The 19989-nt window shown below is 38.2% G+C and overlaps 1 protein-coding gene across 4 annotated transcripts in view; it reads right to left on the reverse strand.

The window, feature by feature from the left end:
- The window catches only part of CD5 (CD5 molecule), a 39179-nt gene extending 32928 nt beyond the window's left edge, over positions 1-6251 (reverse strand). For 2 of the 4 annotated variants that reach the window (XM_081939267.1, XM_081939265.1), the window contains exon 1: positions 6111-6229. Coding sequence is in view for 2 of the 4 variants with exons in the window: in XM_081939266.1 (XP_081795392.1) it covers positions 5237-5309 (73 nt within the window). In the remaining 2 variants the exon portion in view is untranslated. Of the gene's footprint in view, positions 1-5236; positions 5351-6110 lie in introns of those variants that run through there. The other 2 variants (XM_081939268.1, XM_081939266.1) reach the window with 2 other exon arrangements.
- Between the last annotated feature and the right edge of the window lie 13738 nt (positions 6252-19989).

Here is a 19989-nt window from a genome sequence, read left to right on the forward strand (position 1 = left end):
TAATTTGCTCAACATGCTGTTGTTTATAAGTACTGGGAACTCTGTGCAAGACTGCCTTTCATCCACAGCTGGCATGGCTAAGGCCAAGGCACTCAGAGTGCTTGCATTTTGCACCAGAGCCTCATTCAGTTAAAAGTGATTGAAGAAATCCCTTGCTTTTTCAAGCAGGAGAAGTTAGAGCCTGGAAGAGCTTTAATGAATTCTCTTTTTTAAAAGAAAAGATAAGCAAACCTGCTCCCAAAATGAGAGAGAGGGGGGGGGGAGGGAGGGAGGGAAGGAGAGGGAGGGAGCTCACTTCCACCAATGTCTGCTTGTGTGACTTGTTTTTCATGCTGTATCCCAAAGGTGCTTTTTTTCTGAAAGGCATCTGGACTTCCTTGTTTATTTTTCCTGAAGAACTGAAGAAGCTTCTTGGATGAGAAGTGAAATGTTTTCAAAGAAAAGAACAACAAAGTCCAGTTGCCTTTTGGAAAAACACCTTTGAGACAACCATGACCAGGATTATTGAGAATAGAATAGAATAGAATAGAATAGAATAGAATAGAATAGAATAGAATAGAATAGAATAGAACAGAACAGAACAGAACAGAATTCTTTATTGGCCAAGTGTGATTGGACACACAAGGAATTTGTCTTTGATGCATATGCTCTCAGTGTACATAAATGAAAAGATACATTCATCACAAATCATAAGGTACAGCACTTAATGATAGGCATAGGGTACAAGTAAGCAATCAAATCATACTAGGAAACAATATAAATCGTAAGGATACAAACAACAAAGTTACAATCCTGCAGTCATAAGTGGGAGGGGATGGGTGATAGGAACAATGAGAAGACTAATAGCTATAGTAATGTAGCCTTAGTGAATAGTTTGATAGTGTTGAGGGGATTATTTGTTTAGCAGAGTGATGGTGTTTGGGGAAAAACTCTTCTTGTGTCTAGTTGTTCTGGTGTGCCACTCTATGGCATTGTTTTGAGGGTAGGAGTTGAAACAATTTATTTCCAGGGCCTGTAAATCCCTATATACACATACATGCTGCATCTCCTCTACAAACAACGCACAAATGCTTTTACTTTCCTTCCAATTGTAGACAATCATTTCAAATTTTATGTGAAACAAACACAAAAAAAGAGGCAGGCAAGGAGAGGTATTGAAAGTGCCGACTAGCACAGAAAGGGTTTAGTGTTTTTGCTGTGACAGCATTTGCTGAGCGTTTTTACACTTAAAACTGTATAATAGATAATTCTATCCAAAGTTATATTTTCTATAGAATTCAGAGTCTTTGGCCAAGGTGAGTCTCCTACCGTATATGCCAACTGTGTATTTTCTCATAATCTAAATTAGATTTTTTTAAAAAATCTGGGCAGATTTAAGCCCACACAATGCATGTTCATCCACCCATGAAAATTCAGAACTTTCGTCATGTGCTATAATTTCTATGGCATTTAAAAAAAAGTATTCAGAGACATCACATGGGTGGGAATAAGATGAATTTTTACAAATTTGGTATGCATTTCCCAATTATATATATATATATATATATATATATATATATATATATATATATATATATATATATATATATATATATATATATATATATATATATATATATATATATATATATATATATATATGTGTGTGTGTGTGTTATATTTGTGCTGATAAAATAAAGGGAGACTAGTATAGATCCATTTCGAGCTATTTAGCTCTCATCAGCTAGCCATACCCTTACTGGGATTCAGTAAATAGCTAAATAGCTCGAAATGGATCTATACTAGTCTCCCTTTATTTTATCAGCACAAATATAACACAAATATAAAAAGACAACATTAAAAATAAAAATATGGGTTTCTGCCTGGATGGTTTTCTGTGATGAGCCGAGAGGACAGAAAGAGGGAGGAGTGAGCTCCCTCCCATATTAGGTCATACCAGGGGTTGTAACACAAACATATATATATATATATATATATATATATATATATATATATATATATATATATATATATATATATATATATATATATATATATATATATATATATATATATATATATATTGTGTGTGTGTGTGTGTACATACATACATACATACATACACACACACACACACACACACATATATATATTCTGCTTTTATGTTTTTGCAGTACAGTTCATCATCAGACAGTGTAAATTTTAGAAAGATAGAATCACACTATCTGAGTTTCTATTTATATACAACTGTGTTCTCAATGAATAAATATATTGTGTGATAAATATATACATTTTAGTTATAAACATAAACATTCCCTAAGAAAATAAATATGTCATATATATATTTTAGAACCTGTTGACTCCTTAGTGAAGTGGGATAAACTTTCTGCATTTACAAAACAACAACTAGCAGCTGCAGTGGAAAGGATTTTTTTTAATATAATGAAGAGGGTTTTTTTTGAAAACATATTCAAGGATAGGGAGTTCAAAAAGTAATTACTCTAAATTTTATTATTTTAAATAATAAGTGTAATGTTCAGCACCCAAAATGCTTCACATTTTTAGTGTAATCATCCATTTTAAATACAATCACAAGACGTTTTATATCTGGTAAAGAGAAAAGAAATATCTTGTGTCATGACAAAGTAAAGATGCAAAAATCAACATATGGTATCCCCAAACACATTAGTTTATTTGTAGAGAATTACAGAATACCAGAAGAACAGTACATTATGGGAGCATTCTTTTCTTTGTGCTGAAGTAGGATGAACTAGGCACTGATGTGAATTGAAAACAAGACTCTGAGTTTAAACATGAATTTTTGGCATATTTGTGTAGTGTAATATCTGACAGTAATAACTGCTTTTAATGATTGTTTTTATATATTTATTGTTTTATTTAATTGTTACATGTTCACCGTGTGAAATGGGCTGTCCTATAAATTTGATAGATAAATAAATGTGTGTGTGTGTGTGTGTGTGTATGTTACAATCTCTAACATACTGCCCTGATTTGGTTCTCTTGTGTCCAAAAGGAATTAGAAAATAAATTTGTTTTCCCTTAAAAACACATTACTATGAGAAACAGTAGTTTTCTCATTCAATTCATGTCTCGGGTTTGGATAAGATCAGTTTATCAAATAATATTTTTGAGGTATAGTTGTATTCCATATACAAAACTGTTGTGGAACTTTGCCTGCATTAACATGAAAGGAAAGTGGGGAAAGGGGAAGGGATAGGATAGGATAGGATAGGATACGTTAGGACAGGACAGGATAGCATAGCATAGCATAGCATAGGATAAGATAGGAAAGGAAAGGAAAACATTAAATGTGACCCATGGCAAGTATATTCATATAAATTAACTTTTTTCAGGAAATGTAGTGTAGGCAGTTTGCTTAGATTACAACAGAAAAAAACCATCCTACTTTGCCTTCCCCCCTCCCACTGCAATTAATTCAAGAAGTGACTTGATTTCCTTATTCTGATTTTCCACTTGTAACTAAGATCACCCTTCCATCTTCAGTACACAGGTAATATTTTTTTAAAAATTTACAATAATTATATTCTGTGGGTAGCTTGAGTGACTGGTGCAGCCTTGTGCTGAAATACAGATTTTCTGCTAGTGCTGCCAATTTTAAGTAGAAACAATTCATGATCTCTAGTTAATTAAAATATAATGAAGGTGTGAACAGATAAGAGTTCTTGATTAATGACCGGGTAGGGTGGATATATTAACAGGAAGACAGGTTTAATGGTTCAAAATGAATCAACACTTGATACAAATAAGTAGCAAGAATTCAGCAACAAATTTCTTCCCAGACTATATACATATTTAATTACAGCTCAATTTAATGGCTGCAGTTATATGGTGGGTAGGTCTTCTGGAGCGCTCACATAGATTACAACCTGTATTAATGTGCATTTTCACATCAGTTTTTCTTCTTTGGCTAGGTTGACTAGGATGGCTTATGCTTTTATATTGAAACCTAGATTTCTTTCATCTAGAAAGTGGAATGATCTGAGCATATTTTTCAAATGTTCTCAAATGTTCAAAGTTTTTAGAAATATAATATAGTTAATGCTTGATTAGCTAATAGCATTAGCTATTAGCTATTAAACAAATCCAGTTTCTCCCATTGACTTTGCTTGGCTGGGAAGGTCCCAAATGGTGGGACCATACGTGGGAAGATCCCAAATGCTGATCACCTAATCCCAGGATGCTACCTGTACATAGTAAATATACCCTGGTTGCCAAATGTCCAAATTTAGATCATGTGGCTGTGGGGATATTGTGATGGCCCTGTGAGAACCTGTCATAAGCCATCTTTTCCAGTGCTGTTGTAACGTCAAATGATCACTAAATAAATGGTTGCAAGTTACCTGTATGTGCTCAAGCTGAGACTCTGATATTACTAGCCTATTACTGACCCCACAAAATCACAGCAATCTCAGAGGCATTACATTCATTCACAGTGCCCTGAAGAGGGCTCTCTATAAATATATATGCGCCTTGTGTTTTGCCGGCTATAGAAAGTTATCAGCGTTGTATAAAATATGAGCAATTAAAAACATAGTTCAAAACTTGTAGCAAAATAACAGAGGTCATTAGCAAGTTAGCCCACAAAGTTTGTGAAAAATATAGATAGCAGCAACAACTCCCCAACAATTTAAAACACTTTATATGCATGAAAAAAAAATTAATCATAATCTTCTTAAGAATGGAATATTTTAAATAAAGCACATGGGGTACTTTGTCACAGAAAAGAACATCAAAGATATGAACCCTGCAGTGAAAACTCCAAATCCAGCTGCCCCACCACAGTTGGGGAAGAATTGATGACGGAGCAGAAGATATGCGACAAAGGGCCTTGTGCAGAAGTGATATTGGAATTCCTGGGTTTCACACAGCTAACCCAAATTTCTTGCCAGATGAAGCAAGGCTATATGGGAACATTACATGCAAACCTCCCAGAAATGGGACAGGTCTGAAAACTTTCCAGATGGAAGAAAACTGCAAGAACTCAGTGTTTTCTTAATCTTTCCCCCAAGTATTGAAAGGCCTTCACATACCCCTTGTTCAAAAAAAAAAAAAAATTGGCCCCAACAGGAGTGTCTGTCTAGTCTTTGTCTAATTAAGTTGAAAGGGCTGGAGCTTAAGTTTAGCAACTGGGACCTTATAGAAGCCTCTACGTGATTTATACTCCCTGCTGAGATTTGAACTTGCGCAGATAGCATAGTCTTGTAAAATTACTCACCCCACATCTCCACCAACATTAGTGGGATAAAGCCTAGAAGTTGCGTGACTCTCATTAGTCTGTTCCACCACATCCGATGCACGCAAGCACCCCTTTTTCTGTCCTTGCCGTGGCTTTTCTGCTACCTGCTATGGGTGAAGGGAGGGGGCAGGGAAGTAGACCGAGTGCTTTTCCTCTCCCTCTCCCTCCTGATGTGGTTTTTTTGCGTCATTTCTCAACGATGGCTTGGAGTGTGCTTCACTAGGTGCCTTTTTAAAGACTTAATGGTTTAGAATTGGGCCCCAGCTTCCTTTACAAAGGGATTCACACTATCAGACCTCAAAAACATTCAACCTTATTCTTGGTTGTTTAGCGGGCGCAAAAGCACCCTATGGATATCTCTGAGACAGAATGGCCAGATTAGAAAAAAAGAAGAGATGAATTGCAGCTAGCATAAAGGAAACAAAAAGTTGAATAGATGGGATCATGCTCAGCATTGCCTAATTTGGAAGAGTCCAGGTGCTAGATCTGTTTGAGGAAGACCAAGAGTTAAAAATGAAGGTAACCAGAAAGGCATTCAGGCACATCATCAGTCTCTCAAGAACAGCATTCACTACCCAAACGACAGGCTTGTGTTGGAACCGTTTCACTTGTGACTAATGAACAGTTAACCACAGACAAGCCGCTCAATATTTCTGGTTGCCATGGGAACTACAAAAGTCAGATTTCAGCTCATACAGTGTATATATTTCTAGGAGCAGGACAGAGCTCATTGAGTTAGGGATAATAAGTGCTCGCGCGGGGACCCAGAGCAAAGCCTATTGCAAACAATCTCTGTATGCTCGGGGCATCTGTGTGTGAGATTCAAAAGCATTAAAAACCCCATAATGCCTACCAGTACACCAGATTCTGTCCACCATTTTGTTTGTTGATCCTGTCCTGACAATTTTTCACTAATTTTATACTCTGTCCAATCCTTCATGATCAAGCCCAATCTTTAGATAATAATGGGGCAGCCCCACAGATTACCATTGTTTTGCTCTTGCAATGAGAACCAAGAGAATTAACCAATAGGAACTCTTTAACAATTATACATTCAGTCTCCCATCCATTAAACACACAGAGCAGAAAGATACAGATATTGCATTATATCATGGCCTTAGGTTTACCGGGGGTTTTGTATGTGTGTGTAACTTCCACACATTTAAAAAAATGTTCTTTAAAGTATCAACATCTGGCATTTTTTTTTATTTTTGTAGACCCCTGAAATGGTCATGGGAGCTCCTCAGGGCTCCCTGGACCATACTTTAAGCAACACTGACCAGAGTTGGTATTCAGCAGAATCTTCCCCCATTCTGGAGAACCAGTAGCAGAAATTTTGAGTAGTTCGGAGAACCGGTAAATACCACCTCTGACCGACCCCACCCCCATCTATTCTCTGCCTCCTGAGTCCCAGCTGATTGGGAGGAAATGGAGATTTTACAGTATCTGCTATGCCGACCAAGCCACACCCACCAACCCATGCCACACCCACTAAGCCATGCCCACAGAACTGGTAGTAAAAAAGTTTGAATTCCCACCACTGACATTGACCTAAAGTTTCCAGCTATCTGAACAAAGGAGGATACAGAGAAGGAGGCCAAATTTGTGGTATGAAGGGAAGAAAAATGCCCTAACTGTTTAACTTTCTTTATATCTACAATAAAAAAATTACTGCAAATAAGCCTGCAAAAATCTGCTTGGGCTACCCGTATATGAAATTATTTTTTTCAGCCTCAGAAAGACTGATTATTCCATCTCAATGATTTTCCAACAGATCTTTATTTTCAGGAACATAGCTTAGCAATATTATGGCATCAATGGCATGCTTTTCAAATTTCACTATCAAACCATATGATGAGCCATGTGATCTATGGAGAGCAGTAGTAGATTTCAAAGTAGAAACTGCTGGAATCAGAAAATAAATTAAATGTCATACATCTAGGCTACGAGGTCTTTTTACAATTTACAAGGTGACACTATCAGAAAGTTTCAGTGACTACTATTGTGAAAACAATTCAAAATGAAAACAAACAAAACATTCAAAAAGCTGGCAATGCTTGCCAGATGGCTGATATGAGGACAAAAAGGAGGACATATCCTTCTGCTGGGCATTTGGTAACCTTACATCTACCTGCCTTCTGAAAGCCCATTAAAACCAACCTAGCTGAAAGATTGGTGGGGTGGAAACTGGGATAAAGTTGTTGCAGAGGGAGCAACTTTCATCCTGCTTTGTCTCAGATGTCCTTTCTATTTTTGAACACACTTTTTCAGTCTTCTGAAAGACCAATGTTCGAAGTAGTTCAAATGAATAAAGTATTTCTCCACTGGCAAACAATTAGCTAGGCACCTTGAAAGGTGGCTGAGGTTTCTGTCCAAGGTCTCTGTGTATTTTTGCCCATGGTTTCCCTGTCACACTTTAAAGATAGCAATTAGTGATGTTTGTCCTACCAGCTATTCACAATACATAGTAGAAAAATGAAAGCTGGATGAATTAGTGTAGCTAAATTATCACCAGGTAAAACTCGAAAGACGGGTCCACTTATGAGTGAGCCTTGAGACTTCTTAATAATGAAGATTACAGCTCAGATGTTGGGGCAGCACAAAATATGCTGGGCCAAGAACTGGAAGAATGCAAATTATCATGCCTTAACTGATTTGCTAGGAAGGATAGCTTAGATTCAGTAACATTGCCATGGCTAACATTCTCTTTCTGCAGTTATAAGCACAGGATACATCTAGTTGGACAGTGCAGTAGAGGTTATTTTATTTTATTTATCATATTTATACTCAATTCCTTAGCATAACCTAGTAGATTTCCTTTATTTTATAACACCAATCACTTTTTGACAACTCCATATTCCCCTTTCCCCCGCAAAGTGAAATACCATGAAAATTTGTTTTTCTGGCTGAAACCCACATTGTCAATACCTCTCTTTGCTGTACACTTAATGGAAATACTTTGGTATAATGTACCGATGTTCCCATGATAGACAATAACAAGGCTGCAGCCAGGTTAATGGTGCACATTCCTCCTGAGAGTACTAATGCTGCTCTAAAGTCATTAAAGCTCACCCTCAATTATATTAACTCAGGATTAGAATTAGGGTTAGGGTTAGAATTAGGGTCCCCGCCCATTATATCTGCTGAGGAAGCAAGCAGAGGAACAGCATTGACGCAAGTGTTGCCACCAAGTTGGCCATGCCTCCTGACAAAAATAACTGCCTTTGTTTCAATAAATAGCCTCACACTTCCTGTGCCTGCCTATGTGTTGTGTGTGTGTGTGTGTGTATGTATGTTTGGTTCCTTCTATATTTACTTCTGATTATCTCAATCTGTGGTCTCTGCTTGAAGCAAAGAAGGTTTTTGCTCAAAATGACAGGAAATTCACAGACAACACCGTCGGGACAGCTTACCTTTCAATCCAACTGCGCAGAACTGACTTCAGTCTTATCTGCCCAGCAGCCTCGCTCATCAGCAGAGTACAGTTGCGAAGGCAAGCCGGAAAATCAACACTGTAATCAGGCAAAGCTACTAATGTGGCATAGAGAGGCCATTTCTAAACTGAGGCGCACCAGTTGGGTTAGTTTCATCTTGATCCTAAAATACTAAGCTCCTGAAAGGTCACCAGGGCTCTGCTGCAGGCTGCTCTTTCAAGTTCAGGCTGCTTTAATGCAATCAAAGCTCATCTCCCTTCAGAGACTCTCACAAAGAAAGCGAGTCTCACTGAGAGATCAAGGAGATGCCTGAAGATCATAGTAAACATTCCAGGCCCTGCCTTTTCTTAGTCAACATAGATGCTTGCAATACAGATTGACTTGCCATCTCAGATGTGAGATGCCTCTTTTATTATCTCAGGAGACTGATAATGTAAAGTCAGGAGTTTTTCCTCCAAACGATACCCATCTTTCCCTCCCACCTTCCCTCCCTCCTTCATCTTGCTCAGAATCCACTTCCTGAGATAGAAAGGCTAGGAACTTCAGCCTGAAAAAATGCAATTCAGAAGTAACATTTCCATGTCCTCCTAGTCTTTTCAGGATGTTTAGAAAACTTGCTCCTCCCCCAAGTTTTATCCATAATCAGTAGGTCTTTCTGATATTGTTTTCTATGTAAATACATTGTCTTTGATTATCTCCAGACTTTCACCTCTGCAGAATAAATAAACAAATAGCTCTCAGAATGCCTGTTTGAAAACAAATGGCTGCTAAAATCAACAAAAGAGTCAATGTCAATTAAGCAATTTGCAGCTGTTATCCCAAATGCCCATATTTAAATAGACTGCAGATCAGTTGTTTGGATGCAGACACGAGATGGGTCTGAAGGCCAAGTACCTAACATGCAGAGGTAGGGTGGAATCCCAAGTCATAAATAACCCTGGAGAGGTCTAGACCAGTGGTGGGCAACCTTTTTTTTCAACTGAGCCAAATCTCGCCAAAACCACGATTGAAATTTACTTTGAGAGCCACATTTTTAAAACCGAAAATACATAGGATGGTACACTGTTTTTAGTTTCAATAAGTTTTTATTGAGAATATTCTGCATGCAAGTATCCACATAGGTCGGGAGGATACAAATAACACAACTAATAAAACAAAAACTTTAGAACGATATTATTTATCGATAACGTTAAATTCCGTAAAATTTGCCTTACAATGTAGAGAAAATTACATCCTGACATTGACTGACAAAGTCACAACCACTAATGTGAACATTGGCCTTGCATTTCCTTGGATAGTTTGAGTAAGTCAGGTTTGTATGTTGTTGTTTTTAATTTCATCTCTCTCTCCCACTTTCTTTTTTTCTTTTTCTTTCTCTCTCTCTCTCTGGCTCTTTGTCTCTCTCTCCCTCCCTCCCCCATCTCTGTCACTCTGTGTGTGTATGTGTGTGTCTGTCTGTCTGTCTGTCTCTCACTCTGTGTGTTTGTGTCTGTCTCTGTCTCTCCCTCTGTCTCTCTCCCCTCCCTTCCTCTCTCTCTGTCACTCTGTGTATGTGGGTGTGTCTGTCTGTCACTCATTCACTTAATCACTCACTCTGTGTGTGTCTCTCTGTCTGTCTGTCTATCTTTCTCTCCCTCCCTCCCCCTCTCTGTCTCTCTCTGTCTGTGTGTGTGTGTCTGTCTGTCTGTCAGTCTCTCTCTGATTCCCTCCCTCACTCCCTCTCTCTGTTCCTCTCTCTGTCTGTCTGTCTCACTCACACAGACACACACACACACACACACACACTGTGGTCACCTTGTTGAGTGTTCCAATCACATTTGAAACACTCAACAACTGGCCTGCATTTATGGTATTTTGCAGCATTCTGCAGTCATAGGACCAAAATTGGTTGTCACTCGCCCGGGCTTTTGCAGAAGCTTCCCTCCGAAGCCCGAGAGGAGGGAGGGGAGCGGGCACCCGGCACACAGAAGAGCCGCATTAAAGGGTGTAAAGAGCCGCATGTGGCTCGCGAGCCGCGGGTTGCCCACCACTGGTCTAGACTATCTGTCATCTTCAACATAATTTTTATAAAATGCTATATCATTGGAATATGTCACGGGAAAAATTGTCTACAATGTATAAAGGTACTTTGAGTTTATGTTGGAAAGGTGAACAGAAGAGGGGACACACAATGGACATGTGAAAAAACTAAAAAAGCTTTTGACCACGTACACTGATCCAGAAAAGATTAGTATACAATTGAAACCAGAGGCTCTTATACTGGGATTGACACTGGGATCGATCGATAAACAGTTGGGGGAGGGGAATCGTGGAACTTTGTTTTTATTTATTATAACTTTGTTCTCCCTAGAACTAAGGAGAAATTTCCTGACAGTTAGAACAATTAACCAGTGGAACAGCTTGCCTCCAGAAGTTGTGAATGCCCCAACACTGGAAGTCTTTAAGAAGATGTTGGATAGCCATTTGTCTGAAACGGTATAGGGTTTCCTGCCTAGGCAGGGGGTTGGACTAGAAGACCTCCAAGGTCCCTTCCAACTCTGCTATTCTATTCTATTCTATTCTATTCTATTCTATTCTATTCTATTCTATTCTAGTCTAAGGCAAGGTGGCTGGATTGTTACAAGCTGTTTTGGTTTAAAAAGGCTATCTTGACAGGACAGGGCAAGGCAGGACAAGGCAGGCTAAACTAGGATAGAATGGGAAGGATAGGATGCTTAGAAACACTAATTGTACTAAATGCCACTAATAGTTTGCACTGTCAATATATAGCATTGTTTCCTGACTTAATTGTCCCTCTGCTTAAAAGCAAGAGTAAATGACTAATTAAGAAGAGATAACAAGATAGCAACAGCTTACTCAGACATTTTCTCTTCAATAGGCCACAAGACTTTTATTGTTTCAAACTGCTGCAATTCTTGTGATACCTAAAAACCTAAAAGATTGGTTGATAATATATACCCATGCACTAATGCACTGGTATTCACATTAAATATTTCTTTATGCTGTTATTTTTTATGTTTGGAACAGGCTTACCTGTTTGCCCAACTTTTATAAAAAAAAATATAGTCCAGTTTTGCTTTAGATGTATTCCCTTCCAAACTTCCCATGTCTCCCATAAAGTAACATAAGCTCCAGGAAGGCTTGCCTACTGGCTGGATGAGGCAAGTCCCCTTTTGGCTCCTGAGGAGCAAGCAGAGGAGACAAATTTCATCTGGGACCTTCATTTGCAAAGCTTCCATTGCTTGTAGGGTCTTTTCCTCACTTCCTATTTGAAAAGCGAGGAGTTAGGTTGGTCATAACGGATGTGGTTGCAGGAATTAGTTTTATTGTTTTTAACTTTAAAATGCCATCATACTTAATCTGTAGTTATATAAAATATTTCCCACCATCTATATTTTGCCGATTACTTTATTTGATGGTTAGGAATAAAAGATTTCAGTAATTGGGTGCAGAGATGAAAACTCTTGATTGTTTCATCTTTTCCAATCTGAAGCACAAAATCATTCACTCAGCTGGGGTCCTCCCCAGTCAGCTTTGTCTGAATATGATGGATTATGTTATGTGTGTATCCAGATAGTAGTGGTTGAATTTAAGGCTTTCCTGCCTTCTAAGAAAAACCAGACTTGTAGAATTTCAGAAATCTGAAATCGTGCTTTGTTCTTTTAGTTTCCATCACTCCACTATCCTGGTTTCAGTGACATAATAATTGCTTAATTTCCCCCACCCCCACCCCCCATTTCCTGTGTGGTGAGAAGCTCTGACCCACTTATAAGCTAGAACAGGGGCGTCAAACTAGATTTCATTGAGGGCTGCACCAGGGTTGCGTTTGGCCTCAGGAGGCCAGGGTGGGCAGCTTGACGTCACTCGTGTCTGGGATGCCTGTGGTGGCTTGTGTGCTCTGCCAGTGAAAATGGGCTCCCAAGCTCTGTTTTCAGCTGCCACAGCCTCCTGCAACCCTCTGCCAGTGAAATTGGAGCTTGGGAGGGACGCACATAGCCCTCCCGGGCTCCGTTTTCACTGGCAGAGGGTTGCAGGCGGCCATGGCAGCTGAAAATGGAGCTCGGGAGCCCGTTTTCGCTGGCAGCAGCTCCGCTGGCTGATCCTTCACTGTTTCCAGGGTGACCCTGCGGGCCAAATCTAAATACTCCATGGGCCAGATCCAGCCCCCAGGGTTTGCCTTTGACACCCCTGAGGTAGAAGATTATCTTTAGAGTGGCTGTTTGAGACTTGCATCATTTTTGAATGGTGGTTTTATTTCAGTCCGGCTGAACAAAGATTTATGTCTCAAGTTCTTCAGAAGAATCTGATGTTTACAAAACAGATTCTGAACTCACTGCCTTCAGGGAAAGAGGAAAATGAAAAGAGCCGTATACTGAAGTCTGAATAAACCCATGGAGATGTTTTTGTAGAGAGTATGTGTAGATAAGGTATGCACTTGTGTCTAGTTACAATAATGCAATTTTATAGGGTTCCTTGGTATTTGTAAGTGGCTGGCATTATTACTTTAAGAGACCGGAGCTTCTCTCCAGTCTGAGTTATTGATTATTTCATTATTTCCCATTTGGGGCCATTTATTATGGGCTTTACATGAGTTACATACAGCATAGACAGCAACATAAGGCACCAATCCCTCAGACAAAGACCTAAAGGGAGAGTTTTCCGGGCATCTTTCAGCCAGAGGTGCACTGATATGAGGGGGTTCAAAATGACCTCTGCTTCCCAATGCTTGAACAGATGGGAAATTGCATCTCAGACAGATTGCAAAGAGGGAAATTATACTTGGATCTGCAACTGGCAAACTGAATTCACGTTTCCTTTCTGGGAAAGTTGGAGATCCTAACCAAATTAGGACAGCAATTTCAAGGGAATATCTCCAAATATCCCAAGATATCCCACAAATAGACCTCACAACTCACACTCATACATAAAACCCACACATACATGAAGATGTTTAAGTATGTATTGTGGAACCTATATATATACTAAGTCTTCTAGATCTTCCCTACAAAACAACCCATTTATTTATTTATTCACACGCGCGCACACGTGCCTTGAAGTCAGTTCTGATTCCTGACAAATGCCTAGACAAATCTGTGCAGTTTTTTCCTGGAAAGATTTTCAGAAGTTGTTTGCCATTGCCTCTTTCCTAGAGCTGAGAGAGAGAGAGGTTGGGCCAAGTTTACTTGGTGTCTAACACAGAACTACAACTCAAAGTCTCCCAATTTCTAGCCCAACACAACACATTAACCACCATACCCAACTGTCTCTCTAAATGCTTGTTTACTCAGGATTTGATTTTGTTTTATTTTTTAAAAAAACCCTCTCTGTGCAAGTTGTATAAAAACTTGTAAGCAGGACGTGTTTGCTTCTGTGTTGTTCTAAACTGTATGGGCATATCTCACTTGGATCTGCATTCATTTTATAATCCCCTGCAATGCAACCCTTTCTGTTCCATTGTAAAAATGGAGCATTTTTCTGCTTTACTTGCATTTTCACATTATTAGAAAAAAACCTTTCTGACACAGAGTATGTGTAAGGTGTTTTTTTTTAAAAAAAAAACATTACATTTATTTGGTCCCTTGGCATTCTCGAATAAGACCTTCCTTTCATTTCTTTGGCTGTTTCTAAATTTAGCACCAGCAGCAATGCTTCTAATGAAATCCAGTGGGGTCGCCAGGGCAACAGCTGATCGTAAATCATTTTTCAGAACAGCACAACTGGGGCACAATCTGAATCGGCAGAAACCATGCACAGCCCTTCCTTTCGAAGCTTACATGTAAACGGCGCTGGAGGTTACGTTTACAATCCTTTAATATCCCTTTTAGATATTCTCCTGATGTTTGCTGAAGTTCTCTACCGGCACCTAATTGCAGCACTACCTACCCTAGCGATGACTTTTACACAAACAAAACGTGAGCAAGACAAGCAGAAATTGTCATATTCTGAGCCGATGTTAAACTGATATTGTTTTTGTTCTGACACTATCCACTGACAGTCACAAGGGTGGATGAAATATATTAGCCATTCTAGTGCAGGGAAATCAGGTGCCTGAAATCGACTTAAAATAAAAGCAATAAAGGGAGGATAGAAACTGGCAACGGAGGTAGCAAGTTCATGCCAAAAACGTTGCCACAAGGATGGGTGGACATTTGCAGGGAAAGTTCCAAGGTAGGGCTGTATATGGAGATATTGAATAATGGAAGAATTATCAGATGAAAGTCTGATTTAATTAAGGAAATATGAATAACAAAACAGGTGGAAAACACGTCTTTGAATATTATAGCGATATGAAGAGGGGGAAAAAATTAAAATAGAGATAGAAAATAGAGGGGAATAATAGTAATTATATATTAATATGTTAAGATATACAAAAGGACAGAAAGAAGGTTTAGAAATGAAGAGTGATAACAAAAGGCATGTATAAATAAGATGAAATAATGGAAATGAAATGTAATATTTAGGAGTTATAAGATTACAGGTATGTTAAGTGTACTGAAATGTATGATACCCAGATACCACACCATTCATGCAGTGATATGTATAAAGAATATAAAAAAATAAACATTTGATTGAAAAAAAAAAGATTTGGGGGAAAGGCTCAGCTCTCCAGCTGCTGGTTGTAAGGGGCTGAACTTACCATATTTAAAAATAAGGAAAGTAATACCCAAAAAATAAGAGGAGTAATACACATTGACACCTACACAGCATCTTCCCCCAAGAAGATAATTATATTCAAAATTTAAAATATTCCTTTAATGAAACAGAACCAACACAGTAGCACAAATAGCTGGTAGCACGAATAGCTCTTTAAAAAAACAACAACCTTGAACTGCAATAAAGTCAGAGACTATCTCCAAATGTCTCCTTCATGAGCACAAATGCCAAACACAGATAAGCTGTTGTTTAGTTATCTCTCTTTTGATCACCATTTGTTCAAGTGAATAAATACAAGTCAGCTGTGATAGCAGAGAGGTCGAGAAGGACAGGACAAGCAGGGAAAAGTCTGAGGATATTCCATCATTATCTGCCTATGGACTTGGATAGAATAGTACAGAATTGGCAGTGTCCAGGTTTTAAACTGCAACTCCTGAACCATCAAAAATAGAAACACAATATATGTAAACATTTCCCTGTCCAGTCATGTCCGATTCTAGGGTGCAGTGCTCAGCTCTGTTTTTTGGACAAGGGAGCCAGTGTTGTCCAAAGACATTTTTCATGGTCATGTGGCCAGCATCTATTCGCATTTGAATGCTTTTGACCTGCTAGGTGGGCAGGATCTGGGGAAGGAACAGGAGCTCACCTCATTGCATGATACTCGGGTCTCGAACCCAGGTTGTTAGCTTTGCAGCTGACAAGCTCAGCATTTTAACCGCCGAGCCATCATGCCAACTGCAATATAATGGCATGTAACAGAAAATAGAAGCTCATAATTTAACAGAGTCTGCTTTGACACTCATTATTTGATGCTCAGTGCCAGCAATACACACGATTCTGGCACTGGGGAGAAGCAAAGGAGCAGAGAAATTTATCGTGCTGTTATGCATTTAGTTGCCAGAAGAAGGTAGATGAAAGTAGGCTAATTTCTGGAGAAGGAGCTGACATCGTAACGATACAGACGTATAATCTCGGAGCTCTGAGATCGCAGCCAATACTTTTACCGCTGGGTGGTCCATCTGGACCTAAACTGTCCCGAAGAAATGGTGACAGGGAAGAGTACGTCTTGCTGATCTCAGGGACATGGCAAAGTCCCTGATTTATCCAAGAGAATCTCTTCTAGCCGGCGATAGAAGCGCAGCCCCAAGCTGCTGAAATCAGGACAGCTCCGCAACTGGAGGAAAGCGGAAAGAGAAAGTGTGTCCATCTGGTGAGGAAATTTTATTTTTACAAAAGAGACTGCCCAAAAAAGCTTAAAACCAAATTAAACTTGTAAAGGAAAAAAAAAACGAAAATAAGCCACGAATTTAAGCTATTTTGGACAGTGTGTTATCCTTTTTTTTAATTGTCTTCTATGGATGGAAGTTTTGCAAAACACAAAGTATTGGCTTTTCTTCCTCTACTTTTTTTTTTTTACCTATGTATTAAATCTGTTTTTATTTTCACAATACTGGTTTGGATGGGTTTTTTTCCTTTTTATTTTGTTCCATTTAAGAGCCTTGTTTCTTTTAAGCTTGGAATATAAAGTGGATATAAAAGGAATATAAAGAGAGCAGTAACATCAGAGGGAAAAGAAGTTACACTGCCACTTGGAGGTTGGAGGCTGAGTTCTGGAAATATTTCTCTCTCTCTTTTCTTTGATCATTTTGACCTTGCACTTCAAAGGTTTTAGCTTGCAAAGAGATAAAATGGGTTGTTTATGCAGGTGCACTTTGGATGTCTTTTTGGCAGCGAGAGAGAAGTAAAAAACAAAGCTTTGTTTTCCAACTAGAGTGGCAGTGTTTATAAATTGGACAATGACACAATACCAAGAAGAACCCATAACATTACAACAGATTATGTTTGAAATTCAAAAATTATTAGAAACATCAGAGAGAATTGAGAAGAAATTGGAAAATATAGATGGTAATATAGCAAAATTTGATGAAATTGAAGATAGCCAGCTAATGGAAAAAGTGGAGGTTAGAATCTCAAAAACCCAAGGGAAAAATGAACAAAGAGGCAAGATAACTGTGGATATTGACAGTGATCTGAGCGTGGTTGGAAATGGAAAGAATGGAACATGGAAAGGGAAGAGAGATGGAAAGTAGCTCTACCCCAGATTTCAACGTATAGAAGGAGAAAAAAGAGAAGAATTGATGGATTTAAGGAGAAAAACTTTGACAAAAGCACTACTGATAACCAAAGATAAGCTGATTAAAGGAGCTGATGGAGGGTTTCAAGAATTTATAAAACATGCAACAAAAAACAAGATGCGAAGAGAAGTCCACACAAAGCTGATTAAGGAAATAACCAGAAGATTAATCCCACATAAGGCAAAAGAAATAAGACTGTTCTACTACTGGAAAGACACAGGTTGAGATATGAAAACTATTAACGAAATACTAGCTAAATAGTTAAAAGATAGATAGATAATTGATAATGATATAATGTATTCATATGTATTGGTTTGACAAGAGAAAATTTGGTATAAATTTTTAAATGGTGACCATGAAAGGAAGTTTAGAAATTTTGTTATGTATGAAAGCCTATAATATTGAAATTGGATTGATCATGGATATAGTCAGATAAATAATTGATAATGATATAATGTATACATATATATTGGTTCGACAAGAGGAAATTTGGTATAAATTTTAAATGGTGACCATGAAAGGAAGTTTTGAAACTTAGATATGTATGAAAGCCTATAATATTGAAATTGGATATAAATTGTAAACAGTGATTAAGAAAGGAGGTTTAGAAACTTTGTTATCAAACATAATTAATTTTTATTTAGAACGTTTCACAAAGACAGAATGTTGTTGGATGATATTGAAAATAGACAATGGAATGCCATTGTGTGGTTTTGCTTTGAATTTTGGAATATTTGTTATAAAGGGATGTTAAAACAACTATAGTCATATGAAGGATGAGGTATGATGATAGTAATATATATAAATATATTTGATGTAAAATATATAATTTGATATGGATTATAGGTGATAACTGTGGAAGGGATGCACGAAAGTTGTTTGTAACCAATTGACACACTTTTTATAATTTGTAATGGAATATGTTTTTATGATGTTTGCTGTGTCTTGTTTGTGTCTATTCAAAAATAAAAAAAATAATTAAAAAAAAGAAAGTGGGCTAATTTCAGACCTCCCTCCCTGCCCCATAGGCTGTAATCACCTTAAAGGCAGGCAGCACAATGACTGACAGTTTTGACATCATCGATTTTTTCCACATTGCCAAACTGCATAGACTTGGCTAGAGGATGCTTTATTGATCCTGTTAATTCTTCATTGTGTGTATATGTGTGTCTGTGTGGGTGGGTGGGTGGGAAGAGTGGTTCATAATATATATGCTGCACAATTTTCCTAAGGCTTTGATGGAGCTAAGTCAGCAGGCCAGAAGTTTAAAGAGGGCTCTGATAAATATATGCTTTTGAATACAGAAATGCATTTTCCACAGGCCAGAACGGGAAACTGATTATAGTTGCAGACCCAATAGAGATTACTGTGTTCAGAACCATCTGAATTGATTCATGTTGACCGAGGATTAGCAATTGTTTTTGGCCCCACATGTCTACTTGATCTTTGAACCCTGTGTTTGACAGGACTAGGACAAAAGTTAAATGTGATTAAATGCTAATTTAATTTGAGGCGGTTAATATAATTATTTGATATCTATAAACAAGGGAAAGAGCTTCACCCATGAGGAGAAGATTGGGAGCGGCTTCTGAAGCAGCTGTGCCATACAACCCTCACAAAAGATGCCGCTGCTTTAGGGATTTGACTAGATGACTTTTATTCATGATAACACATGTTATGATGTATCTCTCTTTGGAATGCTTTACAGAGTCATATATCCTCCCTAATTCCTTCCTCCTGTCACATTAGTGGCCGGTTTTGGAAATCCTTTGTGGTTTCATCCAGTTTTGAAAAACTACATCTGGTCCCTGTACCTGATTTTCTGCTCTATCCATCTCTTTCAAAGATCCCAGGCTGCCTATGATAGTTTTCTTAATGAGTTTTTTTTAACATGGTGTTGCTATTTTTCTCCTTGTAGTGAGAAGTGAAAAGATCAGGATGTGTTCAATTAGAAGCACATACTTGAGGCAATCATCTTAGGGAGCTGATTTTCTCCAACTACATGTTATTTATTTGATTACATGTGTTTTTTAAAAATTACCTACTGAATAAGTGATGAGCATGTACGGAATAAAGGATAGGACATAATTAAAGGGTTAGGAATAAAATCACTGGAAAATCTCAGTGCAACATTTTACAGATGGGACTTGATGAAGAGGAATGCCTACATTCAACAGACATTGAAACCAGAGCAAGGAGGGTAAACAGAAGAGGCAGACCTTGGACCATAAAGCTCAGATCAAATATTGACAAGTTCATGGAAATATTACTGTGGGAACAGACTCTTATATAGTTCATTCTGCCCATGATAATTAGCTGGGGAAGGTATGGCCAGTTCTGTGCATGTAGGCAGAGACAGCCATTTTACTGTAGAATTCTATAGGTAACATTTAAGACAGAAAGCCAAAGGTCTCCAGCCTTAGTCCTTGTAATTCATTGCAGCCTTCAATTGAATCTTTTGTAGTAGGGCGAAGCCACATTGTGGAGAGGCTTATCTTCCAATGCTGGC

This window comes from Natrix helvetica (assembly GCF_964273705.1).
Source record: "Natrix helvetica genome assembly, chromosome: 1".
NCBI lineage: Eukaryota > Metazoa > Chordata > Lepidosauria > Squamata > Natricidae > Natrix > Natrix helvetica.